At 44.7% G+C, this 22,463-nt stretch overlaps 3 protein-coding genes across 3 annotated transcripts in view; 1 reads left to right on the forward strand and 2 right to left on the reverse strand.

Annotated features, from left to right (window-relative positions):
• LOC139413496 (cadherin EGF LAG seven-pass G-type receptor 2-like) overlaps positions 1 to 16,173 on the forward strand; it is an 82,393-nt gene extending 66,220 nt beyond the window's left edge. Inside the window, exons 9-34 of the mRNA XM_071160964.1 lie at positions 734 to 900; positions 3,466 to 3,645; positions 3,827 to 3,940; positions 4,070 to 4,244; positions 4,398 to 4,539; positions 4,635 to 4,755; positions 4,923 to 5,106; positions 5,699 to 5,800; positions 5,938 to 6,032; positions 7,040 to 7,249; positions 7,522 to 7,705; positions 7,939 to 8,263; positions 10,079 to 10,246; positions 10,399 to 10,522; positions 10,747 to 10,947; positions 11,208 to 11,382; positions 11,482 to 11,594; positions 11,742 to 11,824; positions 12,096 to 12,222; positions 12,306 to 12,416; positions 12,637 to 12,767; positions 13,018 to 13,106; positions 13,262 to 13,423; positions 13,941 to 14,183; positions 14,316 to 14,538; positions 15,826 to 16,173. Coding sequence (XP_071017065.1) covers positions 734 to 900; positions 3,466 to 3,645; positions 3,827 to 3,940; positions 4,070 to 4,244; positions 4,398 to 4,539; positions 4,635 to 4,755; positions 4,923 to 5,106; positions 5,699 to 5,800; positions 5,938 to 6,032; positions 7,040 to 7,249; positions 7,522 to 7,705; positions 7,939 to 8,263; positions 10,079 to 10,246; positions 10,399 to 10,522; positions 10,747 to 10,947; positions 11,208 to 11,382; positions 11,482 to 11,594; positions 11,742 to 11,824; positions 12,096 to 12,222; positions 12,306 to 12,416; positions 12,637 to 12,767; positions 13,018 to 13,106; positions 13,262 to 13,423; positions 13,941 to 14,183; positions 14,316 to 14,538; positions 15,826 to 15,880 — 4,004 coding nt within the window. The 3' untranslated portion in view covers positions 15,881 to 16,173. The remainder of the gene's footprint in view (positions 1 to 733; positions 901 to 3,465; positions 3,646 to 3,826; positions 3,941 to 4,069; positions 4,245 to 4,397; positions 4,540 to 4,634; positions 4,756 to 4,922; positions 5,107 to 5,698; positions 5,801 to 5,937; positions 6,033 to 7,039; positions 7,250 to 7,521; positions 7,706 to 7,938; positions 8,264 to 10,078; positions 10,247 to 10,398; positions 10,523 to 10,746; positions 10,948 to 11,207; positions 11,383 to 11,481; positions 11,595 to 11,741; positions 11,825 to 12,095; positions 12,223 to 12,305; positions 12,417 to 12,636; positions 12,768 to 13,017; positions 13,107 to 13,261; positions 13,424 to 13,940; positions 14,184 to 14,315; positions 14,539 to 15,825) is intronic.
• A 1,802-nt stretch (positions 16,174 to 17,975) lies between these two features.
• On the reverse strand, positions 17,976 to 19,292 carry LOC139412623 (uncharacterized). Its single transcript, XM_071159315.1, has 6 exons — positions 19,246 to 19,292; positions 18,988 to 19,114; positions 18,843 to 18,876; positions 18,588 to 18,748; positions 18,381 to 18,447; positions 17,976 to 18,282 (listed from the first exon to the last, which is right to left on the reverse strand). Exons 1-6 carry the CDS (start codon positions 19,290 to 19,292, stop codon positions 18,023 to 18,025), a joined length of 696 nt encoding a protein of 231 aa, XP_071015416.1. The 3' UTR covers positions 17,976 to 18,022.
• Positions 19,293 to 19,824: 532 nt separating this feature from the next.
• The window catches only part of LOC139413497 (dual serine/threonine and tyrosine protein kinase), a 33,145-nt gene continuing 30,506 nt past the window's right edge, over positions 19,825 to 22,463 (reverse strand). The window contains exons 10-14 of the mRNA XM_071160965.1: positions 21,802 to 21,934; positions 21,579 to 21,692; positions 20,844 to 20,958; positions 20,620 to 20,754; positions 19,825 to 20,453 (exon numbers count right to left, since the gene is read on the reverse strand). Coding sequence (XP_071017066.1) covers positions 20,266 to 20,453; positions 20,620 to 20,754; positions 20,844 to 20,958; positions 21,579 to 21,692; positions 21,802 to 21,934 — 685 coding nt within the window. The 3' untranslated portion in view covers positions 19,825 to 20,265. The remainder of the gene's footprint in view (positions 20,454 to 20,619; positions 20,755 to 20,843; positions 20,959 to 21,578; positions 21,693 to 21,801; positions 21,935 to 22,463) is intronic.

Consider the following 22,463-nt stretch of genomic DNA (forward strand, 5'->3'; position numbering starts at 1 on the left):
AGTGGCTGGAGTTGAGTCAGTATGTTGGCAGCAACCACTCAATGTTAGTGGTGGCTGTTTAACAGTCTGATGGCCTTGAGATAGAAGCTGTTTTTCAGTCTCTCGGTCCCAGCTTTGATGCACCTGTACTGACCTCGCCTTCTGGATGATAGCGGGGTGAACAGGCAGTGGCTCGGGTGGTTGATGTCCTTGATGATCTTTATGGCCTTCCTGTGACATCGGGTGGTGTAGGTGTCCTGGAGGGCAGGTAGTTTGCCCCCGGTGATGCGTTGTGCAGACCTCACTACCCTCTGGAGAGCCTTACGGTTGAGGGCGGAGCAGTTGCCGTACCAGGCGGTGATACAGCCCGCCAGGATGCTCTCGATTGTGCATCTGTAGAAGTTTGTGAGTGCTTTTGGTGACAAGCCGAATTTCTTCAGCCTCCTGAGGTTGAAGAGGCGCTGCTGCGCCTTCTTCACAATGCTGCCTGTGTGAGTGGACCAATTCAGTAATTGTAATTAGTAATAGTAATTTCCCCACCAGTAATTGGAGCTGGGTTGTTTTTGATTTGATCACAGAACATATTACTGTGAGAATTGTACTGACTCACTGTCACCAACTGTTTGTTAGAAAGCAACCATTTCCTCATTCTCTCGCACTCTACCCATCTGTCTCGCTCCTGCTTCTCGCTCACTCTCTTTCCCCCCTCCTTCTCTTCATCCCTCATCACCCTCCCTCTGGTTGTGTGTTGCAGTGATGGCCAACCCTCAGCGTTTCCTGGGTAACAGCCTGTTACAGTGGACTAACCTGGCGGCGGTGGTGACTGTTCCGTGGCATGTGGAGTTCATGTTCCGCACGCGTCAGCCTAGTGCCACCCTGCTGCACGTCACTGCCGGACAGCACCACAACCTCACCCTACAGGTACAGAGAACACAATTAACTCACTGCACATTGTCCCGGCCCTCACAACCTCACCCTAAAGGGTCTCACCCACACGCCCTCCTCCCAACCACCCACACACCCTCCTCCCAACCACCCACACACCCTCCTCCCAACCACCCACACACCTTCCTCCCAACCACCCACACGCCCTCCTCCCAACCACCCACACTCTCTCACACACACATATGGATGGTCTTTCTGGCCTCAATAAAAACACTTAAATGCCATAGTTGTGATAAAATGAGCTTGCACAAGGTGTCATAAATGAACATGAATACAAAACCAAATTAGATGTGTGTGTATATATATATATTTTATTTAAATGAATTTCCTGGTTGAATCATTCATTGAATTGTTACTGCGCGCAAAATGTTTTAGACCAAACACCAGGCACAGTAATACCAGATTAACAGCTGCAGAGCAACAGAGTGACGGGGTGGAGAAGGAGAGTGAGAAAAGAAGGGGTGAGGAGGGAGAAGGAGAAACACAGTAGGACAATTCTCTCTCTCACACACACACACACACCTGGTCACTCACCCATGCACTGACACATCACACTCCTTCCCTTCCTTGAGCCCTAATCCCTACTCGTTGTTTGTTTGTTCTTCCTTCTGTTAAGCCTGGCATGGTTTTGATTATTTCTACAACTGGAAAGTGAATTTGGATCCTTGAAAAGTGCTATATAAATATTATTATTATTACTGACACTATCTCACGTCAGCGGAGGCCAGGTCTGCCAGATCACAAAACAGCCCTCCTCAATCTGGCTCATACACCTCCAACAACATTCCCCAAGAATAGAGAACAGCAGTACAAGTACACCTTCCAGGTGTAAGAGAAGAGGTGTTTACCTACAGGCCACATCATATTATATTACACACAGTACACTGCATATCATACAGATCCCTTCTGAAGCAAAGAGAACATAGCCAATAGTTTTGCTCATTCTGTTTTGCTAGGGATTATTGCTGTTTCTTTTCACTCCTTTTTGATCCAATTCTGCATGTTAGTATGGTGTTGGAGTAGATCAGTACATTGTAGCATGCAACCCCAGCATGACTCCAACAGCTCACATGCTGTTCATTATCTTCAGCTCAGCCTTCAACACCATTGTCCCCCTCCAGGACTGAACACCTCCCTCCTGACGGGCCGACCCCAGGTAGTAAGGGTAGGCAACATCACCTCCGGCACGCTGACCAACAGGGGTGTGTGCTTAGACCCCTCCTGTACTCCCTGATCACCCATGACGGCGTGGCTGCAGTGGAGCGGGTTGAACTTCAAGATCAATGTCCAAATCACTAAGGACTTAAAATAGTCCTCAGGCGCTGAGTCGTGAAGAAGATGCGACAGCGCCTTCTTCACGACTCAGAATCCTCAAAAAGTTCTACAGCTGCACCATTGAGAGCATCTTGACTGGCTGCATCATTGCCTGGTATGGCCACAGAACCGGCCTCGATCGAGAACCTCTATATCAGGCAGTGTGAAAGGAAGGACCGGGGAAATCGTTAAAGACCCCAGCCACCCAAGCCATAGACTGTTCTCTGCTTCCGCACGGCAAGCGGTACCGGTGCATCAAGTCTGACACCAAAAGGCTCCTACAGCTTCTATCCCCAAGCCATAAGACTGCTAAATAGTTAACAAAATGGCTACACGGACTATCTGAGTTGACCCTTATATTTTTTGCACACTCACAGAACTCCACACAATCACGCACACTGACACTCCAACACACACACATTTCTAGTGACTCTTCTCACACGCACACACACACACACTCACTCACATACAATCTTAATTTACGCTGCTGCTACGCTGTTTATCCTGATGCCTAGTCACTTTACCCCTGTACATATCTACCTCTATCACTTCAGGGTCCCTGTACATTGTACATTTGGTATTGGAACTGACCCTGTAAGCTTCTTACTTTCCTTGTGTTCTTGTTTCTTATTTCTTGTGTTTTTGTTCTACCTTGTCTTATTTTTAGTGCTTGATTGATTACTGTGTTGTTGGTTTAGAGTTTGCAAGAAAGGCATTTGACTGTACTTGTGCATGTGACATTAAACTTCTGTAGGTTAGTTGGTGTAAAGCTCCACCTGTTGGCTGTCCGGGCAGCAGCATGACTGTAAATATTTGATGGTGTTGAGACAGCCTGTCAACTAACAAATGCTTTATCTTGAGATCTGAGAGCTGCCATTTCAGGCCTTTCAGATGGCAGCTGTTGTGTTTGTCTAGTCAGGTACCTCTTTTGAAAAATAACCGTCCAGCAGCTATTTTAAAGTTGGTGTATTTTAAAACAGGGCACGTATTTTACTACAGTATTACCATAGATTGTCTGATGAGGAGGAGAAGAAAACCGTACTGACTGAGCATGTGATGTATGTATACTAAAGAAGTTCTCTCTCTCTCCTGCATTCCCTCACTTCTCTCTTCCCATCCCCTTCCACCTCTCTCTCTCTCTTTCTTTCTCTTTCTTTCTCTCTCTCTCTTTCTCTCTCTCTCTCTCTTTCTCTCTCTTTCTCTCTCTTTCTCTCTATCTATCTATAGCTGCGGGAGGGCAGTGTGGTGATGGGCCTGCAGAGAGGGGAGGACTCCACCCTGTCCCGGGTAGAGGAGGTGACAGTGAACGACGGAGACTGGCACCATCTACAGCTGGAGCTGAAGGGTGTCCCGGGGGGCGCGCCCAGACACAAGGCTGTGCTCTCCTTCGACTATGGACTCTACACGGTGAGACACTGTTAGAAGACAAACTGTAGCTTCTGTATTTTATTTACATTTAATTGAAATGCTGTATGTATGTATTCAGGGCAGTTAGCATGTGTTATGTACTTAGGCCTGTATGTAGACAGCCAGTCAGCTGAGTGTATATGAATGTATCTAATGTGTGTGATCTGATCTACATATCCAGGCCAGTATGGAAGTGGATAATAAGCTGAAGGGGGCGAAGGTCAAGACTCTGAGTGTCGGGGGCATCACTGGGGCTGATGGGAAAATACATCACGGCTTCCGCGGTTGTGTCCAGGTCAGTTCTCTTCTCATCACTCATTCTCTCTCTCTCTTATACACACACACACACACACACACACACACACACACACACACACAGAGTATTGTCTGAGTGTGTTCTGCCTGCTGTGTGTGTGTTCCTCAGGGTCTGCTTGTGGGGGAGACCTCCTCCAGTTCCGTGTCTCTCAGCATGTCTCAGGCCAGGAGGGTGAACATGGAGCAGGGCTGCAGCGTACCAGACCCCTGTGTCTCTAACACCTGCCCCTCCAACAGCTACTGCAGTGATGACTGGGACAGCCACTCCTGTACCTGCCTCACCGGTCAGTCTGCCAACCATCATCATCCTCTTCCTCGTCATCATTGTCTTCATCCTCATAATTCAATTTTACAACCATATAATACAACCATATTGCCTTATGTTGATCCCTCCCAAGCATAACTTATGAATTTATATTGTGTTGTTTACCTGTCAGGTTACTATGGCGATAACTGCATAGACATATGTGCACTAAACCCCTGTGAGCACCAATCAGCTTGCACCAGGAAGGCTAGCTCCTCCCATGGCTACACTTGTGACTGTCGCAGCAACCACTTTGGGCAGTACTGCGAGAGAAAGTGAGTAGGATCCTTTTGGTCCATATGAGTATATAAAGAAAACTATCAGAGTGTATTTGTGGTCCGTGTTTCTGACTGTATGTGTCCCTCCTTAGGACTGACCTGCCGTGTCCCAGGGGTTGGTGGGGACATAAGACCTGTGGTCCCTGTGACTGTCAGACAGACAGGGGCTTCGATGCCGACTGCAACAAGACCAGCGGGGAGTGCCGCTGCAAGGTCAGCTAACTACTGAGTCTCAATGTCAGGATGTTGGACAGAGGCGATGGGTGAAACTGCACTGTGGGCTGGTATTTCATTGACTGGGAAAATGTACTTTCATCCCTCCCTCCCTTTTCTGTTCCCTCCCCGTCCATCTCTCTCTCTATCCCACTCCCTCTTCTCAGGATAACCACTACCGTCCAGAGGCCAGCGAGGCATGTCTGCTGTGTGAGTGTTACCCAGTGGGCTCCTTCTCGCGAGCGTGTGAGAGAGAGAGTGGCCAGTGCCAGTGTAAACCAGGGGTCATTGGGCGCCAGTGTGACCGCTGTGACAACCCATTTGCTGAGGTGTCGCCCAATGGCTGTGAAGGTCAGCATTACCATACATCACATGCTTCAGAAAACTGCATCATGGTTGAAATGTATCTGTAGCCCAGAATGATTCATTTAGTTCACTAATTTAGTAAATTAATGGTTATAGAAGGCCTTTTAAAAGTTTTTTTTGTGCCAAGTGAACATTAAAGGTGCAATGTGCATAAATCGCTCTGCCATTTCCTGGTTGCTGAAATTCTAATAGTTAGCCTAACTTCAGTTATGTGACAAAACAAGCAGTCATTGTATAGAGAATCATTGTACCATCTAAACTGCTGTGAAATATATTTTCAATAACCAAACATATATTCTTTTCAGCTGTTTTAATATGGTGTACAAAACTGAAAGTAAAAGACACGAAAACTAAACTTCAGAACGGGAAGCATAGAAATAGTGCACAAACAAACTTGCTTTCAATGAGAATGACAGATCTATAACTCACATTTCTATGTGAATTTGGTCAGGTAGCCTAAAAAGTTACATATTGCAGCTTTAATAATTATCTGTCATGCATACAGTTACACCTGGACAATTAATTGAATCGGCTTTCCTTCTCTCCCTCTTTCTCTCCCTCTCTCTTTCTATCTCAGTGATCTATGACAGTTGTCCCCAGGCAATAGAGGCTGGGATCTGGTGGCCTAGGACAAAGTTTGGTCTCCCTACAGCCGTGTCCTGTCCCAAGGGATCTATTGGTATGATGACTCTGTGGCTTAGCTAATACAGTATACTATATAGCATATATAATAATTACCATTTCTATAATGGAATGGTTGAAACTCTCTTTAGGTCTGCCTCGTGCACATTCCCTCCTTCTCTCTTTCTCTCTCAGGCACAGCTATCCGCCACTGTGATGAACACAAGGGATGGCTGCCCCCCAACCTCTTCAACTGTACCTCTGTCACCTTCACCAAACTCAAAGCCCTGGTGTGTACAGCTCCTCTACAGCTAGCTCACATTTATATGGATCAATTCACTTCAGTGACATATGCTATTAAGTTGAGTGATGAACTGATTTTATTGCTATAATATAGTAGAGTTGGTGCCTTTTTATTTTACTTGTAAAATTCCAGAAAATGATGTCATGGCTTTAGAAGCTTCTGATAGGCTAATTGACATAATTTGAGTCAAATGGAGGTGTACCTGTGGATGTATTTCAAGGTCTACCTTCAAACTCAGTGCCTCTAAGCTTGACATCATGCGAAAATCTAAAGAAATCAGCCAAGACCTCCACAAATTGTAGACCTCCACAAGTCTGGTTCATCTTTGGGAGCAATTTCCAAACGCCTGAAGGTACCACGTTCATCTGTACAAACAATAGTACGCAAGAATAAACACAATCCCAGGACAACAGCAAAGGACCTTGTGAAAATGCTGGAGGAAACAGGTACAAAAGTATCTATATCCACAGTAAAACAAGTCCTATATCGACATAACCTGAAAGGCCGCTCAGCAAGGAAGAAGCCACTGTTCCAAAACCGCCATAAAAAAGCCAGACTACGGTTTGCAACTGCACATGGGGACAAAGATCGTACTTTTTGGAGAAATGTCCTCTGGTTTGATGAAACAAAAATATAACTATTTGGCCATATTGACCATCGTTATGTTTGGAGGAAAAAGGGGGAGGCTTGCAAGCCGAAGAACTCCTACAAACCTGACTCCGTTACACCACCTCTGTCAGGAGAAATGGGCCAAAATTCACCCAACATATTGTGGGAAAGGATTAAATGTCAGGAATTGTGAAAAACTGAGTTTAAATATATTTGGCTAAGGTGTATGTAAACTTCCGACTTCAACCGTGTGTGTGTGTGTGTGTGTGTGTGTGTGTGTGTGTGTGTGCGTGTGTGTGTGTGTGTGTGTGTGTGTATGTACACACACACATCATCAAAAGTGTAAAATGGTGCTTTAAGAATGTTCTCCCTTCCCCGGTCCAGTCGGAGAAGTTGGCCCGTAACATGTCTCTCCTGGACTCTGGGCGTGTCCAGCAGACTGCAGCCATGTTGGCCAACGCCACGCTACACACGGTGGAGTACTACGGTAGTGATGTAAAGGTGGCCTACCGCCTCACCCAGAGCCTTCTGAAGTACGAGAGCCACCAGCAGGGCTTCAGCCTGACCGCTACACAGGACGTCCTATTCACTGAGGTAACACAATAATACACAACACAGCACAATGCTGCACAGTGTAACACACCACCATGCAGCACAGTGTAACACACCACCATGCAGCACAGTGTAACACACCACCATGCAGCACAGGATAGGGCAACACATGGCAGTGCACAACAGTTGAATGCACAGCGTAATACCACATGACACAGTACAACATAAATCTCAGATCAACTCTGTAGACATTTGCCCAACACCACCCTATGCCAGTCTGTCTCTCTGACCCCCTGCCTTACTCCCTCTATCAGAACCTGGTGCGGGTGGGCAGTGCCATCCTGTCCCCGGGCACACGGCCACACTGGGAGCTGATCCAGCAGACGGAGGGGGGCACGGCGGCCCTGCTGCGCCAGTTTGAGCAGTACGCCAACACCCTGGCACAGAACATGAGGAAGACCTACCTCAGCCCCTTCACCATCGTCACTCCACACATAGGTGAGGGTAGTCTTCTGTGGAATGCCATTGTAGAAATATGGGAGTGATGATGATCGCTTAATGCAAAATAAGTTAGAGATATGCACAGCATATTGTAGTATGTTTATCAGCTGGAATATATGTGTTCATTATTCTTCCATGAGCGTTGAAGGATAAACTGAACGTCTAAACAGTTATCTCTTTGTTGTGGTTTGTCTAACCTACCCTTCCTGTGTTGTGTGTTCTCTCCACAGTCATCTCAATAGATCGCCTCCAGAAGATGAACTTTCCCGGAGCCAAGCTCCCTCGCTACCAGTCTCTGAGAGGACTGAGGCCTCAGGACCAGGAGACGGCCGTCACCCTCCCCGACTCCGTCTTTGAGCCACCCTTGGAGACCAAGGGTCACCGCCACCTGGACACCTTCCCAGAACCATTCCTGAGGAACCACACGTCCAACAGGAAGAGGCGCCATAGAGGTCCTGACGACCCCGAGCAGGAAGCCATCGCTAGTGTGATCATCTTCCACAGCCTGGCCTCACTTCTGCCTGAGAGCTACGACCCTGATAAGAGGAGTTTGAGGTGAGACCAAGAGAGACTGAGATCTGATTCCATATTAACATACATACAGTTAAAGTCGGAAGTTTACATACACTCAGGTTGGAGTCATTAAAACTTGTTTTTCAGCTACTCCACAAATTTCTTGTTAACAAACTATAGTTTTTGCAAGTCGGTTAGGACATCTACTTTGTGCATGACACAAGTAATTTTTCCAACAATTGTTTACAGACAGATTATTTCACTTATCATTCACTGTATCACAATTCCAGTGGGTCAGAAGTTTACATACACTAAGTTGATTGTGCCTTTAAACAGTTTGGAAAATTCCAGAAAATGATATCATGGCTTTAGAAGCTTCTGATAGGCTAATTGACATAATTAGAGTCAATTGGAGGTGTACCTGTGGATGTATTTCAAGGTCTACCCACAAACTCAGTGCCTCTTTGCTTGACATCATGGGAAAATCAAAAGAAATCAGCCAAGACCTCCACAAGTCTGGTTCATCCTTGGGAGCAATTTCCAAACGCCTGAAGGTACCACGCTCATCTGTACAAGAAATAGTACGCAAGTATAACCTGTTATGGCTGCGATCCCCGTACAGGAATCAACATCAGGGGACATTTCAGAGTGACAACTAAAAATACAACGTCGTAACATTAAACATTCTTGAAAATGCAAGTGTCTTACATCCTTCAAAAGATTAGGATCTTGGTAATCAAACTACGTTTTCCAATTTAAAATAGCTATTACAGAGAACATAGAGACCATGCTTTTGTTTGAGAAGAGCGATCAACAACAAAAAACATTTTTCGCCATAACAGTTTTTACACATTCACATCTGAAGGTAAAATTATGACTTACATTCTTATATCTTGCTCTTATTTCTCTTGCTGAGGGTGATCAAATGAAGTGTGGTTTTCTTTGATAAAATCAATTTTTATAGCCTAAATCGAAACATTTGGTAAACCGTTTGTGGCTGTGAATTCCATCTCTATCAACTTTTTACGGAGCATTCAACGTAATTACACATAGTAAACAATCGTTTATCTAGTCATGGTTGGTTTCAGTGCATTCCTTTGAATGTTTGCAACACAGCCAAACTTGATTGTTTTTTTTTTGCGGGGAGTATTGACCGAAGTGAACTGATTTGAAGACAACGAGCAATGACTTCATTGCGCACCAATAATTTTAGCGAATCTTCGTTGATTGACTGTATTTTTGCCCAATGACCACTGATCTTCTTGAAATCTAGCTGGGTAGATTGCCAACGAGCTGAGGTAAACGCCAGTATGTTATGGGTTGGACCACCATCCCTTGTTTGTAAACGCACGCGTAACGAAGTTGCAGTCACGCTTGTTACGCACAGCAATGTTTTGGAAAGTAGTGTTTTGGAAAGTGTTTTTTCAACAATTTCATTGAAGACATCAAGGCGAATAAATCAGGAAAAGCGAAGTCCAAGTCTAAGTATACAGATTTGCACCAGTTTATAGAAGAGATTGATCGGGAAAGTGAGACAGATTTTTAGTTTGAGGAATCTTTGAGTGTTATGATTCAAACAGGAGCTGAGGAGCTGTTTCTGCAAGGACAGGATGTACTTTACGAGGATTAAATGTCAGGAATTGTGTAAAACTTAAATGTATGTAAACTTCCGACTTCAACTGTGTGTGTGTGTATATGTCTATTTTATTTATGTATGTATGTGTGTGTGTGTGTGTGTGTGTGTGTGTGTGTGTGTGTGTGTAGGGGTTAAGGGAGGAAGAGAAGATGGTAAAGTATAGGTTGCTGTCTTCTATACTAAAGTATTATTTAATGATGGTTTTGTGTGACGTCCACTAGGGTGCCCAAGCGTCCTGTCATCAACACCCCTGTGGTCAGCATCACGGTCCATGACAACGAGGAGCTGCTGCAGCACACCCTGGACAAACCAATCACTGTGCAGTTCCGCATGGTCATCGCTGAGGACCGCTCCAAACCCATCTGTGTCTTCTGGAACCACTCCATACTGTGAGTTGCACACACACACACACACACACACACATTAGCTATTTGAACTTTGAGCTGTAGAAACAAAGGTTTTTAGAAAGGCTCTATAAAGGATTAGGTTGAAACCAATTAATCCACCATTGCATTGTTTGACTGTTTATTGTGTTTGTCAGAGCGGGGAACGGAGGCTGGTCAGCTAAAGGCTGTGAGATGGTGTTCAGGAACAACACTCACATCAGCTGCCAGTGTTACCACATGACCAGCTTCGCTGTCCTCATGGATGTCTCCAGGAGAGAGGTGAGAGGGGCTACACGATGTATCACAAAAACACCACACAACATTCCCCTCATACTTTCAGACCTAACATTGCATACAACACTACAAAACTAGTCCATAAAGACTTCACATTGTGAACTTCACATAGATACCTCAATGCACCACAGGCCACACCCAAAAGTTGTATTGTTCACTGTAATGACCAGAAAAAGCTCTATTTAAACTTCCCCTTCTTATCTTTTCAGAACGGTGAGATCCTGCCCGTGAAGCTGGTGACGTGGAGCACGGTGGGTGTGACCCTGGTCTTCCTCTTTCTCACCACCCTCTTCCTCCTCTGCCTGCGGGCCATGCACTGCAACAAGACCAGTATCATCAACAATGGAGCCACTGCCCTCTTCATCTCCGAACTCATCTTCATCCTGGGCATTAACCTGCCAGACAACCCGGTAAACTACTGGAACAAAGTTATTCTCTATCTACCTTTAATACTGTATTTGACCTCGTGTCCCTCTCTACCTCCGTTCAGCACTTCACTTTCAATATCCTACCTTTCCTCTCATTTGTATTTGGAATAGGTGTCTGACATATGGATCTGATTCAAATCAAAGGAAAAAATAAGCAAAGCATTCAGCCCATTTTGAGGCCTGTCATATCCAGTATTATATGCTCTCTCTGTCTGTGTGTCTGTGTCTGTGTGTGTGTTTAGTTCATGTGCACAATCATTGCCATCTTGCTGCATTTCTTCTACCTGTGCACCTTCTCCTGGCTCTTCCTGGAGGGCCTGCACGTCTACCGCATGCTGAGCGAAATACGAGACATCAACTACGGACCCATGCGCTTTTACTACATGATCGGCTGGGGCGTGCCGGCCTTTATCACAGGTCTGAATAATACACACACACAGACACACAATACCAACTCATCATATATCCAGTTAGACTGTAGTTATTAGTGGTTTGTTTGTTTGTTGTGTTGTCCAGGCCTGGCGGTCGGACTGGACCCAGAGGGTTATGGGAACCCAGACTTCTGCTGGCTGTCCATGTACGACACTCTGATCTGGAGCTTGGCAGGGCCCATCGCCATGGTGGTGTTTGTGAGTACACTCCACCTCTAATTCAGTGTATTATATTACACTCATATGATATGGTGGTTGGTGTGTAATCTGTGTTTAGCTTGCCATCAATATTAGTAGCTTATTATGTAAATTATAGTGCATTAATACATTGTTTGTGTTTTCCAGATGAACATCTTCCTGTACATCCTGGCCTCCAGAGCATCCTGCTCCATTAGACACCACAGCTTGGAGAAGAAAGAGCCCCCTGTGTGAGTGTCCTGCCGCTGTCTGAATAAAAACAATAGGGAAACTACACTCATTCTGTCATTAACACAGGCATGCTGTTGTACCCCAAGGAAACATGACTACCGCACTTTAGGGACAACGGAGAGTGTGCATTGTGTCATTGAATTGAGAGTGAAGCTGCCAATTCACTAAACTCTGAAAATGCACTTATCCCAATGTAACCTTTGTGGTGTCCTCATTTAACGTGTGTGTGTGTGTGTGTGTGTTTGTGTGTGTGTGTGTGTGTGTGTGTAGCTCTGGGCTGAGGACTGCGTGTGGGGTTCTCCTCCTGGTCACTGTAACATGTCTGTTAGCTGTACTCTCAGTCAACAGTGACATGATCATCTTCCACTACTTGTTTGCTGGATTCAACTGTCTCCAGGTAAACACTTTCTTCTCTGACTGAATCGGTACCTTGCTCCATTGGTTTCTTTGACTTCCTCTTCCTTTGGTCTGTCCATCCAGGGTCCCTTCATCTTCTTCTTCCGCATCGTCTTCAACAAGGATGCCAGGAAAGCCATGCGCTACTGCTGCAGCCGTAAGCGCCCAGATCACATGATCAAGTCCAAGCCCTCTGTGAGTCTCTCCCACTATATAGGGACACCAGTCATCCAATGCCTTAGTAGAACAGAAACTAGTACAGCTATGTACAGCTGTAGGCCTCCATATCATACCTTTAGGTTTGGCCTTGTGTTACCAAGGACAATGAACTAAAGCATCAAACAAATAAAACAGAATTTGGTGTGATGACTTACTGCCTATTAACTTGTACCATGTCCCTCTCCTCCTCCTCCAGTCATATAACTGTACCACCAGCTACATGGATGGCAGACTGTACCACCTGCCGTTTGGAGACTCCAGTGTGTCTCTGAACGGCACCCTGCAGAGTGTCAGGAGCCAGCAGAGCTACGTCCCTTTTGTCCTTAGGTACGGCAAGCCCAGAGGAACATAACAGACCCCATGGACACAAGCTGTTCAGGGCCTCCTGAATCATTGTGTATTAGAAAAAAGTTTACTTTACAAATGAATTGAAAATGTATATTTTATGATGGTCTATTATGTAGAGTAATACAAGTAGAACAGCCCTTTCAGATACACATAGTAACTTTGATTGAGGAGATGAGGGCTTTGTGTTTGTACGTTTATGTCCTGTTACAAGTCCTGTTGTGTTTTTCAGGGATGATGGTGGCCTGAATAACAGCCAAGCACACATCGCTCTGAATGAACACGGCTCACTCTTCCACGAAACTAAAGAGCATTTAGATAGTAGGTCTCCCATTCTAATGTCATTAGGATCACTGTGACTGCCTTTAGCAGAGAGGCATACAGAGGGTTATTTCATATGGTTAATATATGTATACAAAATATATATCTGTGCAATTCTCATTGGTCATCATCTTAACGTGTGTGTGCAACAACAGATCCCAACTCGGACTCTGACAGTGACCTGTCTCTGGAGGACGACCAGAGCGGCTCATACGCCTCCACACACTCCTCTGACAGCGAGGAGGAGGAGCCCTACCCACCAGAGGAATGCTGGGAAAGCATGGCCTCCAACGTGTCCAAGAGACCACCCCCTCACGGTATGACCTCACACCTATAATCAACCCAGTCATCCACACTCTATACGACCTCATACCTTCAATGCCTCACTCTCAGTAGACCACACCAACATGGTGGTTGTGTTCCCCTGCTCAGACGTTGCATGTATCAACCAATGGTTGCTGTTGGGCACCAGGTTGCTATAATGTATGATGTGGTTAGCTGATTTGTAAAATACCTATCTAGGCGTTGTAAGATATGGCATGCGTCTGCAACGCTTTGGCAGAGGAATGCGCCCGGTTTGTCACCACAGCCCCATCCACTGTGTGACCTCAGACCTTCTTCATAATACTGCTCCCACACTTTTAACAGTTCACCACACCCAAACAGCACACACTGACCAGACCTTCAATAGACTACACCTACACTGTATACAATTGTCCAGGTGTAAATAAATCCACCTCTGAGCAATACATGAATGTTCTGAATTTGACCATAGCTTACACCATCATTTAATGCATCAAGCATTTAAGATGTAGTCTTAAAATTGTTCCCCAGATAACAACCTGAGTAAGCTGTACTGGCCAGTGGAGTATATGACGACAGCCAGCAGCAGTGAGGGCCTCGGGGGAGCAGACAGGCTGAAGACAGAGTCTCTGGCCAACACTGAGCTGGGCCAGACTCGGGACACCCGAGGCATGCCAAGCGAAAGGCCAGGGGACAAGGCAGGTAGCTATGGGAAGGATAACTTGATGCTGCTACTTCCCAGTCTGCCCAACCTCAATGCACACCCACAGAAAGGTTAGCAACAAAACTAAACATCCACACTGCTGCAACATTCCTCCACATGTTGTTAGTTCAACTGTATATCTCTGTAGGGGTGGGCTTTCCAGAACTTTGGAATTGTTTGAGAGGATGTGTCTTCAAATTCAGGAATCCTGAAGAAGAAGCAGCTCTCCCCCATCGCAGAGAGAAATGGTATCAACCGCATCCATAACGAGCTGTCAAAGAACGCTCCGGGCCACGCCTCCTCTCAGGGCTCCTCCTCCAGTGAGAGCCGAGGGGGCCGGGCCAAACCCAGCCTACCAGATCAGCTGAATGGTGTCGGCATGAGCATCAAGGCGGGAACAGTAGACGGTGACTCGTCAGGATCAGAGTGAGTGTCATCCAACACAGAGCACCAAACACAAAGCAGGTTCAAGCATAATACGCAGAATACACCGCTCTGTCTGAACTCAACCCAGAGCAGATCACAAACACAGCAACATGTACAGTACAACACAATGTCATAGAATCAAAGCAACAGCTTTAGATGGAAGTTGAGATTTGATGTTGTTTTATATGTTGCTGGATACAGTATGTTACTTTTCTGTTGATCAGTCTGCCAGGTTGATGTGTGAGAATTGATGTCCCACTGAATGTATCTTGAGCACCCCCCCCCCCCCCCCCCCCAATCACCATTGTGTGTAGTCCTCTGTCTTCCTCTATGTACTGGTGATGTTAGCATGCTGGCTTGTCAATAGTCCAAAACATGCAGCACCGTCACATTCTCATCAATGAGCTCAGACACCAATAATGTCAAGCAACTTCCGTGATCAGGTGATTTTATTCTATTGCAAGCATTTCGCTACACTCGCATTAACATCTGCTAACCATGTGTATGTGACAAATAAAATGTGATTTGATTATTGGGAACAAAATACTGTTCCATAAACAGAGGGACTTAGTAAAAGCTGATTTCAACAAGTTAGATTGTATATGAACACTTTTTTTTAGCTTTGATTGCTACCATTATACAAGCGGCTTTAAAGCGGGAATCAGCAGCTGAAACAATAACAAAGCGTCCTCCCAGTATTTCGTTACAGAGCTGAGGGATGGGGCTGGAGAAATGGAATGGATGCAAGGACTGACCATCCCTGATATCAAAAGTATAGTTTTAACTATGTTTTAATGCTATATAGTGTTTGAAAACATTGAATTTGTTTACAAACATTGGAATGAAACAAGCTGATATGATGGGGTCTGACAGTTACACTAAGCTCCTGAGGCATTTCGAAGTTCTATTCTTCAAGAATCAATAGGTACATATTATTCATTTATAGGTCAAAAAAATGTATTATGAAGAGTGTCTACAATGCTGAGTCTTGTAGCTTACGAACCACCCTTCTCTGTCCTCTCTCTCGCTCCAAAAACCATAGATTCTTATTCTTTCATTTTATTCACTGAAGCACTTGATCCTCATTTGAAATCAGGATTACTGTCTTCATGTCGACGGATCATTCAGCCCTTACAGCCATCCTTCACCCCTTACAACCAAAATAAGAATCCCATGTGTGTGTGTGAATAATTCATTCATTTTTTTCCTGTTCCTTCTATTTTCCCTGTGTTGTGTTGTGTTTGTCACCGACACCACCACCCTCCCATCGCCCTGTTTTCCCAGCAGCCGCCGTAACACATATGAGCAGGCTGACGGAGGGGTGTGTCTTTGCAGGTCATAGAGCCCAGCCCTTCATCGCCACGCACACTTTTCTCTGAGTGACAGGAGCTGATGTGTGAGGAGACACAGAGCGTTGGATTGTCCTCAACTGGAGATCCATGGAGTACCCTCGCTCTTCCCCCTCATTTTTTAAGAGGGTGCGTGTGTGTGCGAGAGAGCACGAGACAGAGCCAAACCTCAGGAGTCTCTGCACTGGCCCAGGCTTGACAGCACTGATGGAATGAGTCTCCCTCTTTAAAAAAAATATATATATCATTGTTTGTTTACATACTTGAAGCGATGTACTTTTTAAAATAATTTACACTGCCTGACCAGATGTGCTGGTAGTCAACTGGAGCAGATGTTTCAAACTCCGGAGATACGGAAAAATGAAGTCCTCCTTTGGTTGTGTCATTTAGCTGTCAGATTTTAAACGTTCAGGGAAATTCCTTATCTAATTTGTAATTTCAGAAAGGGTCGCCTGTACAGTTGTTGTTTTGTTTGATGATTTAATTGTTCTACTGAGGCCAGTTTGAGTTTTGCTGCAGTGTAGAGAGGACTCACTCTTCTCCACTCCAGTCTCAGGAAGCTGCCAGCCTGAGCAGTCAGTCCAACATGTCCCCAGACTGAACAGGAGACGGGGACAGCTCCACCCAGCTGAGTTCAGGCACTGGAGGAAAGGGACTCCTGTTGGAAGTGTGGCTGGAGAACTGGGTTGTGGACAGTGAGGCCATTAGGTCACTCAGTATTGCAATGCCCCGTATTGGACGCGCTCTGTAAGGCAACAGTGACCGGACAGCTGTCATCCAGAGGGAGAACGCCTGCCTTTCTCCACCACTTCGCCTTTTGTTTTATTACATCATCATTGGAGGAAAAGAGTGTGCGTGTCAAGAATTTGTATAACAAGGACTTTTGATACATCTTGACTTTTGTAAAGTGTTGGGAGCAAATTTTTGTATGAACATTGAAGATGCTCCCGTTTTTGTCCAAGGGATATTTGCCTTCATTTGAATCCGTGACTAAATAACTTTGTATTTTATAGATCAGATATGAAGGACCCATTGTTTTGTCAAGTACTTACTGTAATACTGTTTGAAATGTATTCCAATTTTACTGTACAGAGTTGTCTGTAAAATGACATACACTAATACTTCATGCAACATATTGAATCATACTGCATAAACTGTACACACCTCAGTCAGTGCTCAAATATACCGTACACCACTACATTCCAACTATTGAAAAGCAGTTCAGGCAATTTATTGATGTGTAGGAAAGAACCTGTTATTTCTCTTGCATATTACTTGTTTTTATGTGTCTTAAAAGGTCTTATCATTAATTTAACATTACTCCACAAGCACCAACACAGCCTTCATCGGAAGATTTAATAACACTACAGTTCCTGAGAGGATTGTGTTTGCACTGGTGCTCCCTAAAATGAAACGAACGGACATCTGAGAGCATTCTCCATGATACAATACCTCAACAATATGTGCCAAGTCGAGGGAATTTCTGCATTGCCAAGTGTTTCTTGAAAATGTTTTCCTACAACAACACTATGGTAAATACAAGGTAACACTTGCTGAAGGGTTATTGAATATCAGGCCTACAAAAGAGTTCAATCTCTCATTTTCATTACCACATTATCGGGATCCTAATGAATCACTTTGTTGAGACTCAACTGTGAAGAGCTCTAGATATGCTACTCTCATACTCCTTATCTGGTTGGTACGAACAGTTCATAATTGGAGCTCCAAGCCATCAACTGCTTAAAACCAAGACCTGTAGTAGGTTACTGATGTCAAAGCTTTAGTGATCCAGGGTAGATATGACTTGTATTTTTCTAAGATAAATGGCTTTCTAAAGGAATTTTCCCAAATGCAATGAGTAAAACAGACATGCTTTTAATACAGTGGTATTGTTTTTTATTCCTTCAGGGGAAATGGCCTCCTTAGCCTATTAAAAATATTACTTAACACATATAGGCCAAGCAGTTTGGAGTAGAATGCTGAGCTTTAGTACAGTCCAGTCATTAGAGCCCTCTGGTGCTGAACTGCTACCGAAACACAACTAAAAATCCAATACAAATGTATTGGTCACATCCAGGTGTAGCAAAATGCTTGGAACTTCAAGAAGAATCACAGATTAGTCTTTATTCAAGTCTTTATTCTTTTGTGTCGTCTGTTTCAAGGGGACACTCCTTGCAGGGTAGAGCATTCACATCTTTAGTAGCTGAGGCTCCACTGCGCCAACCCAGCATAGCAGACAGTGCCCTGCCCCACCCCACCAGGGTCGCCAGCACTCCTCCCTCTGGGGCCGGCTCACTGTGCCTAACCTTGGAGGATACCTGGCACTTCAGGCTCTCAATACGCTCATGGAGCTCTTTTGTCAGATGGTGGCTGGCGCCCAACTTGTACTTGTAGTCTACAGTAACACAGAGAAAGTAAGGAGATGGAGAGGACTTTCTAGAGTTCATATGCTCAGATAAATTGAAGTGTAGGGACACTTTGACCAGGGATTACCATTCTCAATATTTTGTAGAATCTGCAGGGTCTCCTCCTCAATCATACACACCATAGGGAGGGGAATCTGAAGAGAGTTACATGATTCAGCTTTCAGGGTCATGGACATTAAGATATGCACAATTAATGTAATCAGCAACTCTCACGACCAGCATTACCCTTTCTACCATTGAGCTGAGGTGAAGGAATAAGGTTGGGGTCTCTTACATTGGTTTTGCAGTCCAGCTCATGCTGCATGATCATGGCCTTGCGTTCGGGGTCATCGGTCAGGCAGTTGATGTGGTAGCCTCTCCGATGGGCCATCTTCCACTTGCTGATATACTTGGTGGTGCCCCAGATAGAAAGCATCCGGGCAAAGGAATCCTCCTCTGTGGCGCACAACAATGGTTACTTACATCATTGGTGCTTTATCAGTGTACTTCAGAATAGTGGGGGAGAAATGTTACTGGTGATAATACTCACTACCCTTCTCCTTGGGTTGGGCTGCAGGTCCTGCCTAATGAAAGAGGGACACATACCTAAACTGTATGTGATGACATCCCTGATATCAAATGTACAGTTGTCTGGATTGGACCAAACATTACGATGTCCTTTCTAACAAAGTTACCTCTTCATCGTCATCCTCTTCATCCACACCCTCTGACTCCGCGCCACTCTGTCCCTTGTCTGACTGCACGCCGGTCCCCCCAACAAAGCCATCATCCTCCTCCTCCTCCAACTCGCTCTGTGAGTCACTGAGACCAGAGTGCAAGCATTTACCTCATGCTTTGGTATTCCAATTGTATGAGACTATATTCACTATAGTAGTGACCATATCATGGACTAGGTCAGACTACACCATTGTATTTCTATGGACTATACGTACTCCAAGGTGGGCTGCTGTGCAGTGTGAGCCGTCTCAGTCTTCTCCATCCCCAAACCTCTGGATCACAGAAGGATAATGTAGAAGTCTTCAGTAACTTAAAATAAAACATTCAATGCCAATACAATTATTCATAGTGTACACTACGTATTATAGGTTAAACAAATGCGGTCGCTTCTTACCTACTTGGTACACAATGGCCAGGATAGTCTTGTTGCAGTTCAAAAGCACTTGAAAAATGCTGTTGTTAGCTATGACACGTTTCAGAACTCTCAGAATACCTCATTCCAGAATCTTAATATTCAATTATTCTTACCATCCTAAATTTCTTCCAGGTGTTGATTCATGTCATTACATTTTAGTTTTTGTCACATGTGCAACAGGCGTATAGATAGCATCACTTCCATCTTCTGTATTAGCATGGACAGTCTACATTTTCCTGAGGTCGTTACCCTGCTGGCATCTAAATGATAAAGATTGGTTTATTATCAGGGAAATAGCAGTATCCTCTAAGGCTTGAGGACTGGTGCTGTGAAGATGCTGAAAACAGAACCCTATTTAAGAGTGAAGGGAAACAATTGATTATTTGTCAAAATCATTTTATTTAAAATTTAAAAAAAATGAATTTCATAGATGCATGAATACTCTGATAACCAGTTTAAATACAGTCTAAAATTAATATTTGTATATATAATACTGCGTTTTTTTTTATTTTTACTATATTTCAAATGTTGTATCTAGTAACAATCCTATGACCAATCAGCAATTAGCATGCCAGCTAAGTCGAAAGCATAGTGTCTGCTAGAGTTTGTATACTATTCAAATACACACGGCACAAACACATTTGTCAAGTGTCAGCTTAAATAGTGTATATATAACTCCTGTAAAGGAAGAGGACAACTGTCTTTGACAATCTTTATTATTGGCCTTCCAGAAACACACTGTCCTTTTTCCATAAATACAACAAAACGTTTTTTATTTTGACCATAATCCTTTGCAACAGTCTGTGGTCCTCTCTGAGTTTCAGTTTGAGTCCTCCAGGCTGCTGCTCTTCTGATCTGAGCCACAATTGCAAAGCCGTACCATGATGCTTTGCAGGCTGGGCTCTACGATGCCGAGCAGTGGCCTCTGGGAAGGGTCTCCATTCCAGCAGGCCTCCATCAGCTGCCAGCATTCCTCATCAAAGTTGGCCAACCGTTCGGGTCGCGCGCCTGCAAACATCATGGGCACAAATGAGGCCTGAGCAGCTCTCTAGTCCAATTCAGCTAACAGACATACACACCACATCTCATCCACAAATAGACACACTGTAAATCCTGGATAAAAGACAAATGTTACAACAAGAATTTGTATTTTAGCTGTGGGTTTGCACATCACCTTTTTTAACATTATTCCACAACTGGTCCTTGCTGGAGCATTTCTCAAAGGACTCTGGGAGTTTGACGGAGCCAGTGCAGAGGTACCAGAACAGGATTCCAAAGGCATAGACATCCACAGAATTATCATACTTTCCTGAAGAAAGAGGTGAGACTTGGGGTTTAACCAAAGAGTCTAGAATAAGAGATGATGCAGCAGTGTGACCGAGTAGCAGGATAGCTGACCTGTGAAGAGCTCGGGGGCCATGTGGATGGGGGTTCCTACAATGCTGCCGGACATCATGGCCTCTGGCTTACAGAAGCCCAGGTCTGTGATCTTGGCCCGGTTCTGTTTGTCCAGCTGAGGGAGGGACAGATGACAGCACAGACGAGGAACACTTTTGGCAAGACGTGAAGCTTCAGGACCATAAATATTGGTTTCTCAGGGAATATACAGTCAAAAAAGCATACCCTTGAGTCTTCAATACAAAGAAAGTAAGTGATTTTATCCCCCAATTGTCAACTCAAAACTAAATTCCAAAAAGGTCAGCACTCAGAGCATCCAATTTATGAGTGAAGTTAAATAATTTTCCATAACTCTGTCCTAACAATACAGCTATGTGTTGTAGCCTGTGACCTCCATTTCATGAAAATGCAAACATAGTATGTCTCATTAAACATTGCCCCTTATTTTCACACATAGTTAAGTCAGTCAGAGGACACAGCAAAACAGTGATATATGAGCCAACCATCATACTGTGTAGGCAGGGCTGGGCTATTCTTACACTACCAAGCAAGCAACACAGGTGGAATATGATGGAAATAATGAGGTGTGCGGTGCTGGAGCATTTCCACTGAGCCATGATGCCCACAGCTGAATCAGCTCAACATTAGAACTGATTTGATGAATGGATAGTGTAGTGATCAACGCTAGTGTTACACATTTAGCATAAGTTGAGATGACCTTTAACCCTCACTCACCAGCACATTCTTTAGTTTGATGTCTCTGTGCAGAAGCCCCTGGCCATGCAGGAAGCGAATGCCTTCCACCACGTCCAGAGCGACCTGGAGTCTCTCCTTTAGTGATAAACCAGCCTGATAGAGAGCGAGGAGATGGGGAGGTAGGCCTCAGTGTGCCAAATCACTTATGTCATCATAAGTGCTAGATGAACTATATAAGGGTAAATGATAGATATGGGATTACCTTCAGGCCTGTGTAGAGATCTCTGTGAAGCCTCTCCATGATGAGCAGCACAGCAATGCTGGAGCCGCCGCCATACGTGTGGTCAATCACCGAGCCGTGCAGGTCCACCAGGCGCTCGTGTTTAGGGAGGGACCTGAGCAATAGAGAAGGTAGGAAAACAAAGGTCCTACATTTTTATATACGTCCTACCCTCTGTGTTAGTAGAAATGGCGGGGACTGGAATTGCATTGGAATATATATTATATTGAATTCTGCTTATATCACGCTATACCAGAATAAAGATAAAGTTGAAATGCAGAGACTCCGAGGCCATTGATTGAGTGCTTTTGTGCTACAGATTTACAACCCATCTCCGCGGCACTGTATCAGCACAATGGACAGCGCCCTACACACTAAAGTGAGGTCGTTTTGGTAATGAATATAGGCTACAGGATAAATAGGGTAATTCCCCTATGTGAATGCAGCCATACACACAGCGGTCTTAACAAAATAACCTAGTCATTCATGCAGGCTTAGAATACCGACAACTACTACAGTGAGAAGCAGCCATGAAGTTAAATCACAGCAGTCTTGCCAAACAAATAGGCCCGCTTGAAAAATCATGGAGCCCATGAGTACAGCAACACGTGATATAGCACAACGTGATCAACCAGCATAAAACT

This window comes from Oncorhynchus clarkii, chromosome 7 (assembly GCF_045791955.1).
Source record: "Oncorhynchus clarkii lewisi isolate Uvic-CL-2024 chromosome 7, UVic_Ocla_1.0, whole genome shotgun sequence".
NCBI lineage: Eukaryota > Metazoa > Chordata > Actinopteri > Salmoniformes > Salmonidae > Oncorhynchus > Oncorhynchus clarkii.